Genomic DNA, 16,902 nt, shown 5'->3' with positions numbered 1-16,902 from the left:
TGTCTCACGACAAACACTCTTATCACTTTATCATCTGTATTGATTTCACTCATATTCTGAGCTGGGTACTGTATAATGTTGTTTAAATAATGAAGTATTTGATAACATCATGACACTTTCTATTGTACTTGTGTTTTCAAAAATGCGTCCTTAACCAATATATCACGTGATCTGAAAATGACTAAGCAAACTGCTTATCTAAAAATTTTGTAACCCGGGCGTGTAGCGCAGTTGGTAGCGCGTTTGCCTTGCAAGCAAAAGGTCATCGGTTCGACTCCGGTCTCGTCCAGAGAACTTTATTTTTTGCCGGGAAATCCCCTTTTTTTGGAGCTTTTGAGGTTATATTTTTGAATATTATGATTATAATTTGCAAAATCCTTTTTTTTCAAGTCAATTCCGATGCTTCTTTGCTTTTTATTGGCTCATGTTGTTCAAAATTTAAGGCGATGAGCTTGAATCAGAAAAAAAATTATACCCGGTAAAAAACAAAACATTGGAAACGTGAACAGAACAACGACAAACAATATCAATGGCCAAATAGATCATACTCTCAATAGCATATAGAAAAAAGAATGAAATATCTGAAGAATGGTCGACAGTGAAGATACAGACCCCTCAAAGGACCTCAGTACAACGGATTACAATCCACAAGTTCCCGAAGATGAAGAGAAACAACAACATCTTCACAACCGTCAAAAACATCAGAGAGCTCCAGTACAAATTGGTGTGAATAGAAGACTCACAAAGATAGATTCGAGGATCCCTCAGGGAACTTTAGCATTTGAAAAATCCAAAGTTGGTGATATAAAAGTTGAACCTGGTAGTTTCCAATTCATATTTTGGTTCTTTATTGCAACAGAAGTACCCGTGATCACAGCATGTATTGGTCCTTTGGCAAATATGATTTCAGTGGCTGCCTTAGTGAATAGATGGAGAGCTGGTGGTGAACATAATCAAGACATCTTGGATACCCCTACAGTGTTGTCATTGAATGCAATTTCTTTAGCGTTAGGATGTATTGCAAATGTTAGCTTGATTTTAAATTTTAGTCAAAGACTAAATTATAAAGTATCTCAACTCCTATCAGTGGTTTGCTTCATGCTGGGTACTATCATCTTATTGGTTGCTATAATCATCGCACACATTGTTTATTTTAAACAAGGTCATTACACAAAGTCTGAAGGTTTTTGGTTTGCCGTGTTGACCACTATTCTATATTCAATGTGTTCACTCACTTGTTTTATGAATTTCCTAGGTTATTTATTGGGTAAATATCCAGCTAAGTTGAATTTACAAATCTCTGAAAGAGGTTTGATTGCTTATACATTTCTATTAGCCGTGTGGTTCCTTTGGGGTGCTGCAATGTTTTCACAATTATTACATTTATCATATGGTAATGGAATGTATTATTGTACAACCTCATTGTTAACCATTGGACTAGGTGATATAACACCTTTCACAAATGTCACAAAAGGGTTATCATTAGTTTATTCATTATCAGGTGTCATTATATTGGGTTTAATCATTGCGATGATTAGAGGTGTTATTGTGTCTTCATCTGCTCCAATTCATTTATGGAATAAAGTTGAATCCGAAAGGAAAAAAGTTTATAAAAGACTGCTAAAAGAAGGAAGATCCTTAACATCTGAAGAATCTTTTGAATTAATAAGGTCTATTAGAAGAAGAGCGAAAAATAGAGGAAATCATACAAGTACAATCATAACAATCATAGTCTTTGTTGCATTTTGGCTTATCGGAGCACTAGTTTTCCATTTTGCTGAAGGATGGGTTTTCTTTGACGCAGTTTATTTTTGCTTTCTTTGTTTAATCACAATTGGATATGGTGATTTTGCACCAAAAACAGCTGCTGGTAGAACTTTTTTCATCGTATGGGCACTAGGCGCTGTTCCATTGATGACTGCTTTGATTTCAAATGTCGGTGATGCTTTGTTTGGTATTGCAAAATATGGAATGTCATTGAAATTAATGAGATCAATTTTCTCTCGTAATCAAACTGCTGATGAAATCGTACAAGAATTAAATGAAAATGCATTAGATGATGATTCCGCTCGTTCAATTGATGATATACTTAGTGAAGTGTCTAATAAACCTGCTAAGCCTAAAAAACCCCCACATACAAAAGTTTTGATCAAGCATTTGAAAAAACTGATTGTGGAGGCTAAGGATAACCCATCAAAAAGATATAGTTTTCAAGAATGGACATCTGTCATGGAGCTATTAGAGGTTCAAGGAGAGGAATTTTCTGATGGATTGTTTTGGATTTCTGATAAATCACCTTTAAGTTTGCCCATCAGTGAGCCTAATTACATTCTGTTTTTGTTGTTTGATAGATTAGAGGCAAAATTGGATCACGATTTAGATTTTATTGAATCAATAGTATCAAGAAGAGGGTCTTTTAATGAATAATGAATTTTGTATTTCAAAGTTATACACATGTAGGTCTATTCAAGTTCATATGCAAATTTTGATTTATCTCTTAGTTTGTCACCATATTTGTAGAACAAAAATGGAACAGGTATCAGAATAACACCAATCAATCCCAATAATAAACCAGCCCATTGAACGCCCATATTATGCAACATTTGAACACCGAAAAGAGGAAATGCACAAGCAAAAATAGCTCTTAAGAACGCATTAGCAGCCATAGCAGAAGCCGAAAATGCCAAATAAGTATCAAGAATAAAATTGATTGATGAAGTGAAAATGGTAACTAACCCAAATCCTGTAAAGACACCTGATGCAGTTGGTGCCATCCAATGAACATGTTTAGGGTATGCACCAGTCCAAAATAACCAAAAAAGACCAATAGGGAATGCAAAACAGCCATAAAATAAAGTATACAATCTAGCTTGAGGAACTGGCTTATGATTATTTGCTCTCAATGCCTTGACATATTTACCTTCCATTAGAAAGGCAAAAACACCAGCAAATACCATACCAACAACCATTCCTAAGTATGGTAACTCTGATACACCACCTTTCATACCATAACCTTCGGCAAAAATCACTGGATAAGCTGAAAGCATCAAGTATAAAATTCCATAAACAAATGCATTGTAAATACTAATCAACAAAATGATTGGTTCGGTTACCAACATCACCAATGGCCTAGATAAATTCTTCTCCACAATATCTTTAATTGTTAATGTAAATTCATCATGAGCAGCATGGATCATCCAATTACCAGTCAATTCCTTAATCTTGTGAGCCTTGGAGACTAACAATATCGGATGATGAGTTTCTGGGTAGAAAAAAATAATCATAAGCGTCGTGAAAGATCCCATTATACCAGTCAAATACTCAGTCCATCTCCAACCCAAATAACTATTCACAATGAAACCACCAACAACTGGAGCAACAATAGGGAAAATGAAAATAGTCATAATGAAAACAGTAATTGCTTTACCTCTTGTTTCATCTCTATAGATATCACCAAAAATTGCTGGGACACAAACCAAAGGTGCTGCACTAATTGCACCACCAAAAGCTCTACAAATCAATACAGTTTGAATGTCTTTCCCTGTAGCAACTGCAAATTGAAAGAGTGTCATACCAATTCCACTTAAAACCATAATTGGCTTTCTCCCATACAATTCACATAAAGGTGCCCATATAACAGGTCCAGTTGCAAAACCCAACACATATAAAGAAAGTCCTAAAGTTGCAACTTCTCTACTAACACCAAATCTATGACCAACAGTAACAATAGCTGGTGAAAAAATTGCTGATGCCCAAGAAATTAAAGATGAATGAACAGCAACAACAGTAGAAACAAAAAGTTTTTTCCTTATTGTCCAATTAAATGGGATGAGTGGATCATCTGGACCATCAAAGTCCACTGTATACATATCTGGATCTGGATACTATCTTGGTAATGGCTTATTCCCACCCATTTGTGGTATTTGTTGATTTGAAGGTGCTTTTGATAGTCTTGTTGCGGTTCTTGAGCCAAATCTTCCATCAATACCACTTAACGCACGAGATAGTTGTCTTGTTGCCAATGGACTTGACTCTACCCTTGATAACTCAGTACCTGTTGCTCGTCCTCTTTCCAAATCAGCAGACTGTTTTCTAAATACTGTTGGTTCTAATGCTTCACCTGAATTATCAGTATTGATACTTGTTTCATTGGGTATCTGTTCGTTTGTATAAGTGTCAGTTTCCCCACTGGATCTACTTATGAGATCTTCTTCAGTTTTCATTGCGAGCTCTCTTGAATTTGATTCGTTACTTATGGACATGGTATTTTGATAATTGATGAGTTGTGGTTTTATTTACAGGAAAACTGCATTCTTTAAATAATCGTGATCCTAATTATCAATGCAGTAATAACACTGGCATAAACATGGCGATGACGTTAACAAAACAAGTAGCACATCTTGCATTTGTGTATAACCAACTCCCATTTTTGTATGAATCCAGCTTGAGACTGAGCCGTGTTGACTCTTCATTCTCATAGTAATTTCTTCAAGCAAATCAAGCTTTTCACTTCCACTTCAGTTTGAACGGCTGTATATTTCCGAAGGGGTACAAAGTCCCAGAAGTTCCGGCGAAATTGTTCAGGAAAAGTGAATATCCGATGCTATACAAAGCCATTTATAAGATCATATTGTACCTGAGAAATGATTAGTCTCAAGTGTCCAGAACCGGTCCACTTTGCTGGATTATAACCAAGTTTCAACCGGCCAGTTTGGCTTCTTAAAATCGAGTACAGCTTGTTTTTGGGCCGCGCTGTCAAAATACAAGGTTCAATAACTGACAGGTGTATAAGATATTTTTCCGAAGTAGTACAACTTATAAACTGATCAAGGACTATTAAAATGATTGATGTAGGTATATCTTGGAGCTGCAAAGAAGTTGAAGACTCTATCGGCAAGCTCCAGGCAGAGGTTTTTGGCTTTTTTAATGAGTGGGCAGTAACTGGTTGGTCCGTTGAATCCAAGTTTTGAAAATGCCGGCTGGCTTTGATACGAAGAGTAAAGACCTTCAACATTTCCACTACATGGTACAATTGGGACCAATTCAGACGCACAAACCTGAGTGAATTCAGGTAAAGGAAACCGGTATGACTCATAAACACATGGGTGACAGTATAGTGCTATTTGTAATAATTTGGGCATGAATTCTGACCATGATATCGATGTGATCTTTTGATATTTACCGGCCCAATTATTTAAACTAGGACGTTTCAAAAAATGGTAATTACTAGGTACATTTGAAGGTCAAAGAGTCGAAAGTATTGAATAATAATTATACAAATGTTTATGAAATTAGCTTTATGATAAAGCTTAATCAAATATTTAAAAAAAAAGCTGTTACAAAAATGAAAACACAAGAATCAAAATATTGATACTAAAAAGTCCAGCACCGGGTATCTTTTAAGCTCGAATCAAGGTGTAGTTCTGATAGTCTTTCCCAATTCTTCATTGTAATATTGTAAAGTAACATTCATGGATTTATAAGGTTCCAAAAAACTTGAAACATCATCTCCTGATAAATCATACACTCCTCTTGCTCTACCTGTGACAGCCGGAGCGCTAGTTGCCATAGCACTTGAGCTCTTTGGAGCTGGAGTTTGAACAATATGGATAATTGCAGTATCACCTGAGCTATAAGGATATTCGAAAGTAATTGGGAAATTCAATGGACCATCATATGGAAGAGTTAAAGTTGTTGTATGTGTTGGATTATAAGTTGATGGTGTTTCCACAATAACAACAATATCTGTTTCTCCTGAAGTGAATGGCTGTGTATAAGTTCTTGTATAGCCTTCATACCATGGTTTTGTAACAGTAGTAATGGTAGTGGCATTATAATCAGAAACAGGAGTTTCCACAACAACAATAATTTCTTTTGCACCAGATTCATAAGGATTTGTATAAGTTGAAGTGAATCCTTCATCCCATGGCTTTGTTATAGTTATGTAAGTTGTTGAACTGAAATTAGCAGCAGGTGTTTTTTCAACAACAATGATTTCCATATCACCTGGAGAATAAGAATTTGTGGTTAATGTGGTATAACCTTCATTCCATGGCAAGGTGACGGTGGTGTAAGTAGTTGTTGGAATTGAAGTTTCCACAACGACAGTAACTTGAGTTTGATCAGAAGTGAAATTCTTGGTATAAGTAGTTGCAAAAGAACCACCAGTGGTTTCTGTAGTCCAAGAGGTTTTCTTTTGAGCAACATTAATAATTTCAGTAACAGTTGCACCTGAACCAGTTTGGAAAGTTGTTGAAGTGGTATCACTACACCAAGTGTTTGTTGTAGTGACAGTTGTTGGAACAGCATATTGATCAGTAGAATTTGGAGCATTTGGTCTATAACGGTAATAATGGAAATCAGTTGCGGTAGAATAATCATCACAAACAACAGTAACATCTGGATTAAAATGCATATAAGCACCACTAGAAGCATTCCAATAATATGGATCGTTATAGAATGAATAAACCATTCTTTGTCCAGCTGGGATTGCACCAAATTGAACTTTGAATTTTAAACCACTATTCCAAGTTTGTGTGTCTAAAATATTTAATTTATCAATAGCAGTTGGGAACCCATATGGAGATAATTCAGTCGCAACAAATAATTCAGGATCTGTCATATTCCACAAGACAAACGAAGTTGCTGTTGTCAAATCACCTCTATAAGTATAGAAATAAAATGAACCACCCACAATACCTTTGCCTGGACATAAAGTGGAAGGTAACATGTAATACATCAATAATTCATCATTCATATCATATTGATAAACCATACCTCTTGTATCAGGGTCTGGAATTTGGAAAGTAATGTTTTGAGACAATTTTTCGTTAAAAGTGATTGTGTTTTGACCACTAACCCAATGCTTAGCAGCAGGAATAGTTTCATTTCTACCACCTGCATCGAATGAAATATCCAAAGTGATATTACCTTCAATTTGACGATAAATTGAAACATCAGCAGTTAAACGACAGTTAACTTTTGAAGAATTTGCCCTACCGGCAGCTTGGAAGAAGTCACAACTTGCAATGACCACATCATCATCAGTTTTAATGTCGAAGTTTTCTTCAAAAGTATCAAACCCAGTTTCATTAACCCATCTAACATCCAAGACATAAGGCATATCCAAAGAGAATAAATCACCAGTTTGTGGGTTTAACCCACCATCAATTTCCCAACCAATGTTGACTCTGAATAAATCATAAGGATAACCAGTACCTTCTTGAAGTTTAATGGAATTGAATGACCAGAAAATTTCATCAATTTGTTTTGAATATGCAATTGCAATCAAAGATGCAAAGAATACTAAGAAATAATTTCGCAACATGGCGTCTTCTTTTCCTTTTATCAAACAAATATGAAGTCAAAACAAGAAGGGAAAACACGAACAAATTGATTTTATTTTCAAAGGATTTCATCAGGTTATATATATGAACCTTTTGACATTCCCGTATTCATAGTACCACCACTCTGTAAAAGTTTTTCAACCTTTCTAAACCTTTTTCGCCAATACTTAGTGGACCAAGTACCAACTACCATTTTAAACAATGGTTGTATCCCAAACAGTTCACTTGGAATGTTTGGACCTCTTCCACACTAAATCATACATGCGTGTAACCGATTCCCATGGTACTTATGAAGCATAAACAGATCTAAAATCTGCACGTCTTGACTCTTGAAGGGTAAATGTTGATTTTTCTTTTGTGAAATACGAAGGGAAGTTCACTTGCATGGTGATGGAGGGATTCGTATATTTCCAAAACTGATGGTTTTGAGGATTGTGTGCTTTGAAGTGGAAATGCTTAATTGTAGGACCTAATTATCCTTTCTGGGACGCTTTGAGAGATGTACACGGACTTGCCGTGTACACATAATGGCTAGGAATCAATAGTACCCTTGGACAAACCATGTCCATGTAGTTAATAGAGTGAAGGCCTAGGAGTTGAGTAATTGTATGAATCAAGACCCATAAGACCACTATTGTAAAACTTTTGGTGTTTCTAGTGACACGTACGATATTGGCAGAGTGTAATTTGCGCCTTGTTGAAGATGTCAGTAGCAGTTCTAATGATTTTTGCCTGGTACTTTCGATTGGATACTGTTAAATCATTTTTAGAGAATCTGGCTATATTAAACCATCACTTTGATTCAATGTTAAGCATCTGTTGTTGTGATAATGATGATTACATAATACACACACTCTATTCTGCGAAATATTACGAAACTTTTAATCAAACCCCGAGAAAAAAGTGTATGGGCAATGGGCATTGAAAAGGCTTTTGAAGTCTATGGGAAATGGGTTTAGAGTTGTGAAAGTTCGTGGTTTGGCAAAAAAAAGTAGAAATGACTGAATAAACGGTGTTTGTACAATATGCTGTCATATATATACAAGAGGATAGCCAATATACAAGATGGTGTTGATGGGTATTAATCCAGAGCATACACAATAATGAACTCAATCATCAAATCATTCCACCCAGTGTGGTTCGTCAGTATCATGGGTACTGGGATAGCTTCATCCATACTATACAATTATAACCACCAATGGTGTCAGATACTGGGGATAATCATGTTTACTATAAACTCATTATTATTACTATCAACAACAGTGATATTCATACTTGGTGCAATATTATACAACACACTACCCACACATTTATACTCACAGAATAATGTATTCCTAGGTTGTTATGCCATGGGGTTCACAAGTTGGTGTAATATGCTTCATTTCCTAACCCCAAACCAACCAATATTAGCATATGTATTGTGGTGGATTGGAATTGCATTATCATTATTTACATCATATTTCATCTTTTTCATAATTGTGAAAACAAAATCAACTTCCATGTCATTCACTTTATTATTACCTGTTGTCACATTAACAGTTGTTGCATCATCTGGTGGGATTATTTTACCTCATTTGCCTCAACATTTGAAACAATCAACATTAGTGATCACTTATCTATTATGGTCAAATTCAATGTTGTTATCATTCATATTAGCCACTGTCATCATCAACAGTTTCATCAACTCTACAATCCCGCCACAACAAGCAATTTTCACAATGTTTATACCAATTGGATTCATGGGCCAAGGTTCTTATGCCATTCAATTGTTTGGTGTGAATTTCCACCATTTGAATAATTCAATAATTGGAGAATTGATTGAAGAAGTTGCATTATGGATTGGACTGTTTTTGATAATCTCTGGATTATTCATGACTTTTATCGCACTATCATCAGTTGTATCATCAATCATTGATAATTCTTGGATTAAGTTCCATAAAGGTTGGTGGGCAATGACTTTCCCCTTGGGAACAATGGCATTATCAACTAATCAAGTTTGGAATATTAAAAACTGGTATACTTTTAGAGTCATTGGGATTATTTATAGTGTTGCATTGGTTGCAATTGTTGTTGTGTGCATTGTTGGTTGTATTCTCTTTGAAAGACCTGCTGCGCCAAAGCAAGAGCCTAAGAGAAACAGTGATGGTGGGAAATCAATGGTGTGATGGTTTCAAAACAATTTTATAGCATTCAATATTAGCATTTACTTTGGCATTTGAATTGAAGATGTCGTAGATGTTTGTAATTGCTTTCGTATGACGGACTTTATCGGCTTTGACAATCTGATAGCATACTTCAACTTAATCGGCAACAATTGTTGAATTATCAGTCCAGCGATATGCCAGCCGTACTCTAAATCTTCTGCCACATAAAACCAGTCAAGCTAGTTCCGATGGATATCAATCAAAGCACATGAATCGGACTTTGAGTTTTAGTCAACTTTCAAAGTTCCAAACCATTAACAACCGCATTAATCATCACCAAAACACGCCACAAATCCACAGAAATCTAAATATACAAAACTTATAATAATTTTCTAATTTCTAATCACTTTTCTCAGTCAAAAAACCTCTTTTAAATTCCACAAATTTCCAGCCAATTTCTAATCATTTCTGCACTTATCGACCCGCGAAATCGATTGCGAAATCCTGACAAATTATACAAACTCAAAATAAAAACGATCCAAAATCTCAACTTTTTGAATTAATACCCATCAAAGTTTCAACTCAATTGATATATGTTCAACATATCAAAACGTCTATTCAGCACTTCAAGATCAATCATGTCTCCAATCCCAAAACATTTCGACTATTTAGTCATCGGTGGTGGTTCTGGAGGTGTCGCCTCCTCAAGAAGAGCTGCTCAATATGGTGCTAAAGTCTTATTAATCGAAGGCCAACATATTGGTGGTACTTGTGTTAACGTTGGTTGTGTTCCTAAAAAAGTTATGTGGTATGCTTCTGATGTCGCTGGTAAAATCGCTCAATCAAAAGAATATGGTTTTGATGTTGATCCAAATTTAAGCAAGACTTTTAATTGGGAATATTTTAAACCTAAAAGAGATGCTTATATCAAGAGATTAAATGGTATTTATGAAAGAAATTTATCAAAAGAAGGTGTTGAGTTGAAATACGGATGGGCTAAATTCAATGCCAAAGGTGAAGTTGAGGTCCATAAATCTGATGGAAGTGATGTGGAAACTTTCACTGCTAATCATTATCTTATCGCTACAGGTGGTACCCCAATTACTCCAGACGTTCCAGGTGCTGAATTGGGTATAGATTCAGATGGATTCTTCAAATTGGAAAAACAACCAAAAAGAGTTGGTATCGTCGGTGCTGGTTATATTGGTGTTGAATTTACAGGTTTCTTCCATGGATTAGGATCTGAAACTCATATGGTTATTAGAGGTGATACCGTTTTAAGAAAATTTGATGATTCAATCCAAACAACTATAACTAATCATTATGAAAAAATGGGTGTCCATTTCCACAAAGGTTCTACTGTGAAATCTTTAGAAAAATTGGAAAACGATGCAATCAAAGTTAACCTAAGTACTGGTGATTCATTTGAAGTTGATCAATTGATTTGGACAATGGGTCGTAAATCATTATTAGGTCTAGGATTAGAACATACCGGTGTTGAATTAGAAGGTGACAAGATCAAAGTTGATGAATACCAAAACGCAACAGTTCCAAACTATTATTCATTAGGTGATGTTGTTGGTAAAGTTGAATTAACTCCTGTTGCCATTGCAGCTGGTCGTAAATTATCAAACAGATTATTTGGTCCAGAGCAATTCAAGAATGATAAATTAGATTATGAAAACGTTCCATCTGTTGTGTTTTCACATCCAGAAGCTGGTTCAATTGGATTAACTGAAAAAGAAGCCATTGAAAAATTCGGTCAAGATCAAATCAAGATTTATAAAACAAATTTCACTCCAATGTATTATGCAATGTTGGAAGAAAAATCCCCAATTAGTTATAAATTGGTTTGTCAAGGTCCTGAGGAAAAAGTTGTTGGTTTACATTTAGTTGGTGATTCAAGTGCTGAAATCTTGCAAGGTTTTGGTGTTGCTATTAAAATGGGTGCTACAAAGAAAGATTTTGATAGTTGTGTTGCTATCCATCCAACAAGTGCTGAAGAATTAGTTACTTTAAGATAGACGTCATGTGTGCAATTTTTATAACACTTAACAACATTTAGAATGAAATATGGCTTTACTGTACTTATCTACAACTCTCTTTTTACAGATAATAATCCAAATTAAATTTAATACATAAAACCCTAGAAGGAAATCTAAGCTTTTAATGAAGAAGCTCTTCTCTTTTTAACTTCAGCTTTTTCAGCTTTACGTTCATGTAAACGTTGAGCTAATAATTGAGCATACTCAGCAGCAGCATCTCTTTGAGCTTGAGCATTTCTAATTTTCAATGATTTCAAATGACGTTTTCTTTGTAAAGCTTGTGGAGTAACTAAACGTTGAATTTTTGGAGCTTTAGTGTATTTTTTATCACCTTTAACAACTTCTCTTCTAATAACATATTGTCTAACATCATCTTCTTTAGTTAAACCAAAGAATTTTCTGATATGGTTGGCTCTTTTTGGACCTAATCTTTTTGGAACTTGTTCGTTGGTTAAACCTTCAATATCAGCATCACCTTGTTTAACGATAACTAATGATAAAACAGCTAAATCTGGACCAACAATGGCACCTCTAACAGATTTTCTCTTTCTTTCACCAGATCTTCTTGGTCTGTAACATGAATGACCTTTAGCTAATAATAATTTAACACGGTTTGGTAATAAAACACCTTGTTTCATTGGGAAACCTTGTTTATCGTTACCACCAGTGATTTTGAAAACGTAACCTTTGAATTCATCACCAACTGATTCACCTTCAACTTCAGTACCGATTCTCTTATCGTAGAAAACTCTTAAACGATGTTCATCATCGATATCGACGGTTTTTTGAGTACCGTTGGCTGGATAAGCAATGTTTAACTAAAATTATTGTTAGTAAAAGGGAAACTTGATAATTGGAGTTGAACTTGATCTCTTTGGAAATGGGTTTCATTTGAAGTCTAGTTTCTTCTTTGCGATTGCTTTTCCGTGACTAGTTCACCTTGATGTGATTTATTATTCTTGTTAAATCTTTGTAGTTCGTTCTTTAATTCTTGATAATTGCAAAACAAGACACTCTGTTGATCAAATTCAATAGTTCTAGTCACATATGATGATTATTTCTTTACATATCCCTCCCTCTAGTACTTTGATCTCTCGTGCCCTTGTAATCTCTCATTCCCTTGGTGAATTCAATATCATTAATTCTTTGATTCATTAACGTCACTGGAAACAATGTATAATCCATCCTGATGTACTCTCCCTGCTTTATTATTCTTGAAATCCATTTCCAATGTAAAGTCTCTCTATTATACCTCAATATAACATACTTTCATTATGCCTTATTCCCTTAAACTTTCCTATAACAAAAGAGTGAAATACCAATTTTACTATGTTTTCTATACAATTTTGGGAGTTTTTCTGAAAAATTTCGAGGTTTCTGAATTTGAGTGGGCACCCAAAACGGAATAGTTCCTAATTGGGATGTTTTTTAGTAGTTTTGTTATGCCCACCTGAACCCCGGACATTCGTGCCTTTCGCGAAACTCCTCTCAGAAAAAAAAATGAGTCTGTTTTTTGAAATTTCAATGGGACTGTTAACATCCAAACACCAAAATATAATTATCACCTGACTGATAAGGGCTTGAATGAGCAGTCACCTGACTGAGAACAGGGCATCGAAACTCGTAGTTTTTATTATGCTGGTCCCTTGCATAAGAAAACATCCTATGGTACAACAAAATAGTGTATAAATACATATATTGAAATTTTTGAAATGTGAACTGGAAAGCAAAAAGCAAAACTAACTGATGAAACTCATAAACTTAAAGGCTATATTACAGTGTATATATATATATAATCGTTTGGATTACTCAGGAGTCAGGTTCTTCAAACTTGATCCTTTTCCCTTGTAAACTCTTCTCATCCTCTTTCTTCCTCGTTTGATTACCCAATGGTGTATTTTGTAATGGACTATTGACACCACCTCCACCACCTGTACCATCATTTTGCAGGTTTGAATGTTTGGGGAATTTACCATTATTTATATTGGGTAACATTTGACCAGGTTGAATTGCACTATTGGGATATGGGGTATTTCCTGAACCAAATGGAATATTCCATTCATTTGAATAAAAATTTGATGGTGAAGGGAATAAATCAGGTACATATCTTGATGGTAATCCTCCGGTTAATGGAGTTTGTTCTCCAGTGTTTATATTCAATGGTGGTTTGAAATTATTATTCTGATATTGAGGATTTGGTTGAGGTGGTGGTAATGAAAATAACCCAGATGGTAATGTGGCACTTATTGGTGTTGATTTATTACTTAAAATACCTAAACCTGGTCTATTGTCATCTGGTTTAGAACTTCCTGAAGTTGGTGTATTATTACCATCTGTGTTTTCTTTAATATTTGGATTATTTTTCCCAGTGTCAATTGCAGTAACTGTCATTGCACTATCACCTGGTCCATTTTTATTATTGTTGTTATTGTTAGCACCAACACTATTCTTGTGATCTTTTGGTATTTCAACTCTCAATTGTGGTCTGGAGCTTATGCTACTGTTGATAGATCTTGCTCGTTGAGAATTTGTGAATGGAGAATTTGGGTTCATGACGGGTTTTGAGCTTGGAATAACAGGTGTAGAAGCATTTGATGAAAGAGGCTCTGATGGCTGTCTTTGTGGAGGTGGAGGTTGTTGTTGAGAATGTTGCTGTTGTTGGTGTATCTGTTGTTGAGCTAGGTATGGTGATTGTTGTGGAGGTAGTTGGTATTGTGGTACTGGAAACTGATATTGTGGAGGAGCATGATTAGGGTGGAATGACCCTTGTGGTGGATGATGAGGTTGAGTTTGTTGGTGGTTCGGTATACCTTCTTGTGGCATATAGCTAGGTGGAACCATTTGATGATGTTCATATTGATGCTGATGTGGTGGAACTTGCTGATATTGTACAGGTACAGCTGATATATTTGGTGGTGGAAGAAGATTTTGGGGTTGACCTGGGTGTGATTGAGCTTGTTGTTGCTGTTGATATTGTGCTTGAGCACGCTGCTGCTGCTGCTGTTGTTGTTGTTGTTGTTGTTGTTGTTGTTGTTGTTGTTGTTTTGATATCTTCTGTTGATTTTGGCTCTTTTCCTTAACCTCTTTAACTTTACGACGTTTTGGAGGTGGTTTGATATCTTCCTCTTCTTCATCATCATCTTCTTCTCCATCCTCATCATCACTTGATTGAAGATTATCATCCATACTAACAGAATTCATTGAAGTGTTTCTATTATGTGTATTACTGCTAGCACGCGAAGAGCTTAGTTCACCACGGCCTCTAACTCTTGACTTTAATTCATAATCTCCATAATCTGCTGGTGTTTTGGAGTCATGTAGAAATTTACTATCTTTGAAATCACCCAATAAATCTTGAACATTAACTGAACTATATTCATAGAATTTTGAATTGTTATTTCCTAGTATTATAACAGCCAAGTCTACTTGACATAAAACTGCCAATTCATGTGCTTTTTTAAATAGACCAGCTTTTCTCTTTACAAATGTCACTTTCCTATTACGCTCATCAGTAATAGGTTGAATTGAAATCTTTCTTCTACCCATGATTGTAAAGCCTTTGCTAAATATAGATGTATTTTTCGGTTAACTTGTTTGAATATGAGATAGTATGGGGTGGTAATAGGATATTAATAGTAATGGTTCAGGTGGTTTGAGTTTATTGATCTTCGGGTTTGATGAATAAAGTAAAAACTTCTTCGTTGATTGACATAAAACTCAAAAACTGTTGAAATATTTCCCCTAAAACTGATCAATTGTGTGGGCTTTGAAAATGTAAAGTAGTTGATCCAACCTCAATCTAACATAAATATGTGCCAAAGACCAGTTTTGTTAATGTACAATGCAGGAGGCGTTTCAAAGGGTGAGTTTGAAATGGTTATAAAAAAAGCTTGGGGGAGTCTCTGAGCTCAATTGAGGACTTTTAATGGGTTCTTATAATCTGATCTCTGTACTGTTTAATCAATGGGATTCTCGATAAACTGTGTGTTTTGGATTAAAAACTGGTTTCTTATTCAAAATTCGTGTTTTGATTTTTTTTTCTACAGAAAGTTGCTAAAAATAGCTTCTGCCCCGTCCAATAACGCACAGTACCAAATCAGGAAGTTATTTGACATAAAATCGCGACTTAGATTACCGAAAGCAGTATTTATTTCGTAAAAGCCGATTTAATTACTATTTGAAGATTTGGCAGGAATCAGACAGCCATATATGGTAATTATTTAGCGCATTACTTTAATAAGGAAATTTTGCGTACCCTTCGAGAAATGACAGTCTGGACTTGGATTTTTTTTCCACGAATAAAGAATTATGGGTCAATCGATTGAAATCAAAACATTTAATTCCAAGATTTAGACCAGGGAAGATTAGATCTCAAGATGTACAGATCAATAGCATTGCCACTAGTGGCAAATTCGAGAAGGGCTGCTCTTTCTACCAGACAATCACCATCCTCAACCCTACTATCCATCTCCAAGTATTCAACCAAAACAAAAGAAGAATCAGCTAAACCTAAAAAGAAAGAAGGTACTGATAGCACCCATGTCTTTGATCCTCGTTTCATAGGTCTTACAGGTGACCAATATATCCCAATTTCATGGAAAAACTTCCCAAATCCATTGACATCTCCAAAGCTTGCGTACAATTGTCTTGCAAGAAGACTATATAACTTCGGTTTCAACACTATTCAAGTTGCATTTTTACGTTATCAAACAGGTTTAAAGCCAAAATTCTTACTTTGGAAAAATAACTCCATCGAAAGATATGTTCAAGTTAATAAAGCTTTTGCTCACAATAAAATCCCAGCAGTCCATAAAGGTATGTCCGTCTGGGTTGAAAGAGCATTGACTTCAAGAGTTGAGACAATCCCAAAAAACATCAAATTAGATTGGAAATTAGTGAAATTCAATGAAACTCCAAAATTAGTTACATTCAGACCTGTTATGTTACCAGGTAAACCAGTTGAATATGTTCAAGTTGTCTACAAATTTAATACTAATCAAGAACTAATTAAAGTTAACTTAGACAATGAAAAAGTTTCCAAAATTTCAAGAAATGTTGTTGATTATGTTGGGTTTACAGTGGATTTACACACAAATGAAGCCATATTATCAGGTTCAGCTTTTGAGAACTCACCATATGATAAAATACCTAAACCTGAAGATGCCAAACAATCTCAAATTTTTGAAATGATGCGTAATAATGGTGATATTTTCAGATTACCACCAAAATCTCAACCATCAAACTCTACAATCACTTCAAAAGAGGATTGAATAAACTAAAATCAACGTGAAATAATTTTTATTTATACAGAAATCCTTCAAAATTATCCCTTGTATATATGTCAGGAGTCTTATTATTTGATAAAAA

At 35.1% G+C, this 16,902-nt stretch overlaps 9 protein-coding genes and 1 non-coding gene across 10 annotated transcripts; 5 read left to right on the top strand and 5 right to left on the bottom strand.

Moving 5' to 3' along the window:
- The first annotated feature begins 216 nt into the window (after window positions 1–216).
- On the top strand, window positions 217–289 carry WICANDRAFT_t91. The gene has a single exon. It is a non-coding gene; the product is annotated as a tRNA-Ala (tRNA).
- A 299-nt stretch (window positions 290–588) lies between these two features.
- On the top strand, window positions 589–1,649 carry TOK1 (Tok1p; the record flags this gene model as incomplete). The annotated part of the gene is made up of 2 exons (XM_019185794.1): window positions 589–1,605; window positions 1,635–1,649. The coding sequence occupies 2 exons, from the start codon at window positions 589–591 to the stop codon at window positions 1,647–1,649; spliced, it is 1,032 nt and encodes a 343-aa protein (XP_019038431.1).
- A 112-nt stretch (window positions 1,650–1,761) lies between these two features.
- On the bottom strand, window positions 1,762–3,921 carry WICANDRAFT_101076 (MFS transporter; the record flags this gene model as incomplete). Its single annotated transcript, XM_019180313.1, has 2 exons — window positions 2,552–3,921; window positions 1,762–1,793 (listed from the first exon to the last, which is right to left on the bottom strand). Exons 1-2 carry the CDS (start codon window positions 3,867–3,869, stop codon window positions 1,762–1,764), a joined length of 1,350 nt encoding a protein of 449 aa, XP_019038430.1. The 5' UTR covers window positions 3,870–3,921.
- WICANDRAFT_106029 (uncharacterized protein) lies at window positions 3,885–4,673 on the bottom strand (the record flags this gene model as incomplete). Its single annotated transcript, XM_019180461.1, has 1 exon — window positions 3,885–4,673. Exon 1 carries the CDS (start codon window positions 4,260–4,262, stop codon window positions 3,885–3,887), a length of 378 nt encoding a protein of 125 aa, XP_019038429.1. The 5' UTR covers window positions 4,263–4,673.
- Window positions 4,674–5,410: 737 nt separating this feature from the next.
- WICANDRAFT_79743 (uncharacterized protein) lies at window positions 5,411–7,327 on the bottom strand (the record flags this gene model as incomplete). Its single annotated transcript, XM_019184942.1, has 1 exon — window positions 5,411–7,327. The coding sequence occupies one exon, from the start codon at window positions 7,325–7,327 to the stop codon at window positions 5,411–5,413; it is 1,917 nt and encodes a 638-aa protein (XP_019038428.1).
- A 1,140-nt stretch (window positions 7,328–8,467) lies between these two features.
- On the top strand, window positions 8,468–9,445 carry SSU1 (Ssu1p; the record flags this gene model as incomplete). Its single annotated transcript, XM_019180611.1, has 1 exon — window positions 8,468–9,445. A coding segment is annotated over one exon (978 nt), but the record flags the coding sequence as incomplete, so codon positions are not given.
- A 683-nt stretch (window positions 9,446–10,128) lies between these two features.
- Window positions 10,129–11,514, top strand: GLR1 (glutathione-disulfide reductase GLR1; the record flags this gene model as incomplete). Its single annotated transcript, XM_019182004.1, has 1 exon — window positions 10,129–11,514. The coding sequence occupies one exon, from the start codon at window positions 10,129–10,131 to the stop codon at window positions 11,512–11,514; it is 1,386 nt and encodes a 461-aa protein (XP_019038426.1).
- Window positions 11,515–11,648: 134 nt separating this feature from the next.
- On the bottom strand, window positions 11,649–12,760 carry RPS6A (40S ribosomal protein eS6; the record flags this gene model as incomplete). Its single annotated transcript, XM_019183596.1, has 2 exons — window positions 11,649–12,353; window positions 12,731–12,760. 2 exons carry the CDS (start codon window positions 12,758–12,760, stop codon window positions 11,649–11,651), a joined length of 735 nt encoding a protein of 244 aa, XP_019038425.1.
- Window positions 12,761–14,826: 2,066 nt separating this feature from the next.
- RLM1 (Rlm1p) lies at window positions 14,827–15,081 on the bottom strand (the record flags this gene model as incomplete). The annotated part of the gene is made up of 1 exon (XM_019180951.1): window positions 14,827–15,081. A coding segment is annotated over one exon (255 nt), but the record flags the coding sequence as incomplete, so codon positions are not given.
- An 830-nt stretch (window positions 15,082–15,911) lies between these two features.
- On the top strand, window positions 15,912–16,805 carry MBA1 (Mba1p; the record flags this gene model as incomplete). The annotated part of the gene is made up of 2 exons (XM_019185793.1): window positions 15,912–16,009; window positions 16,070–16,805. 2 exons carry the CDS (start codon window positions 15,912–15,914, stop codon window positions 16,803–16,805), a joined length of 834 nt encoding a protein of 277 aa, XP_019038423.1.
- Window positions 16,806–16,902: the final 97 nt, after the last annotated feature.

This window comes from Wickerhamomyces anomalus (assembly GCF_001661255.1).
Source record: "Wickerhamomyces anomalus NRRL Y-366-8 unplaced genomic scaffold WICANscaffold_4, whole genome shotgun sequence".
NCBI lineage: Eukaryota > Fungi > Ascomycota > Saccharomycetes > Phaffomycetales > Wickerhamomycetaceae > Hansenula > Hansenula anomala.
This window is presented reverse-complemented; position numbering and strand designations above follow the sequence as displayed.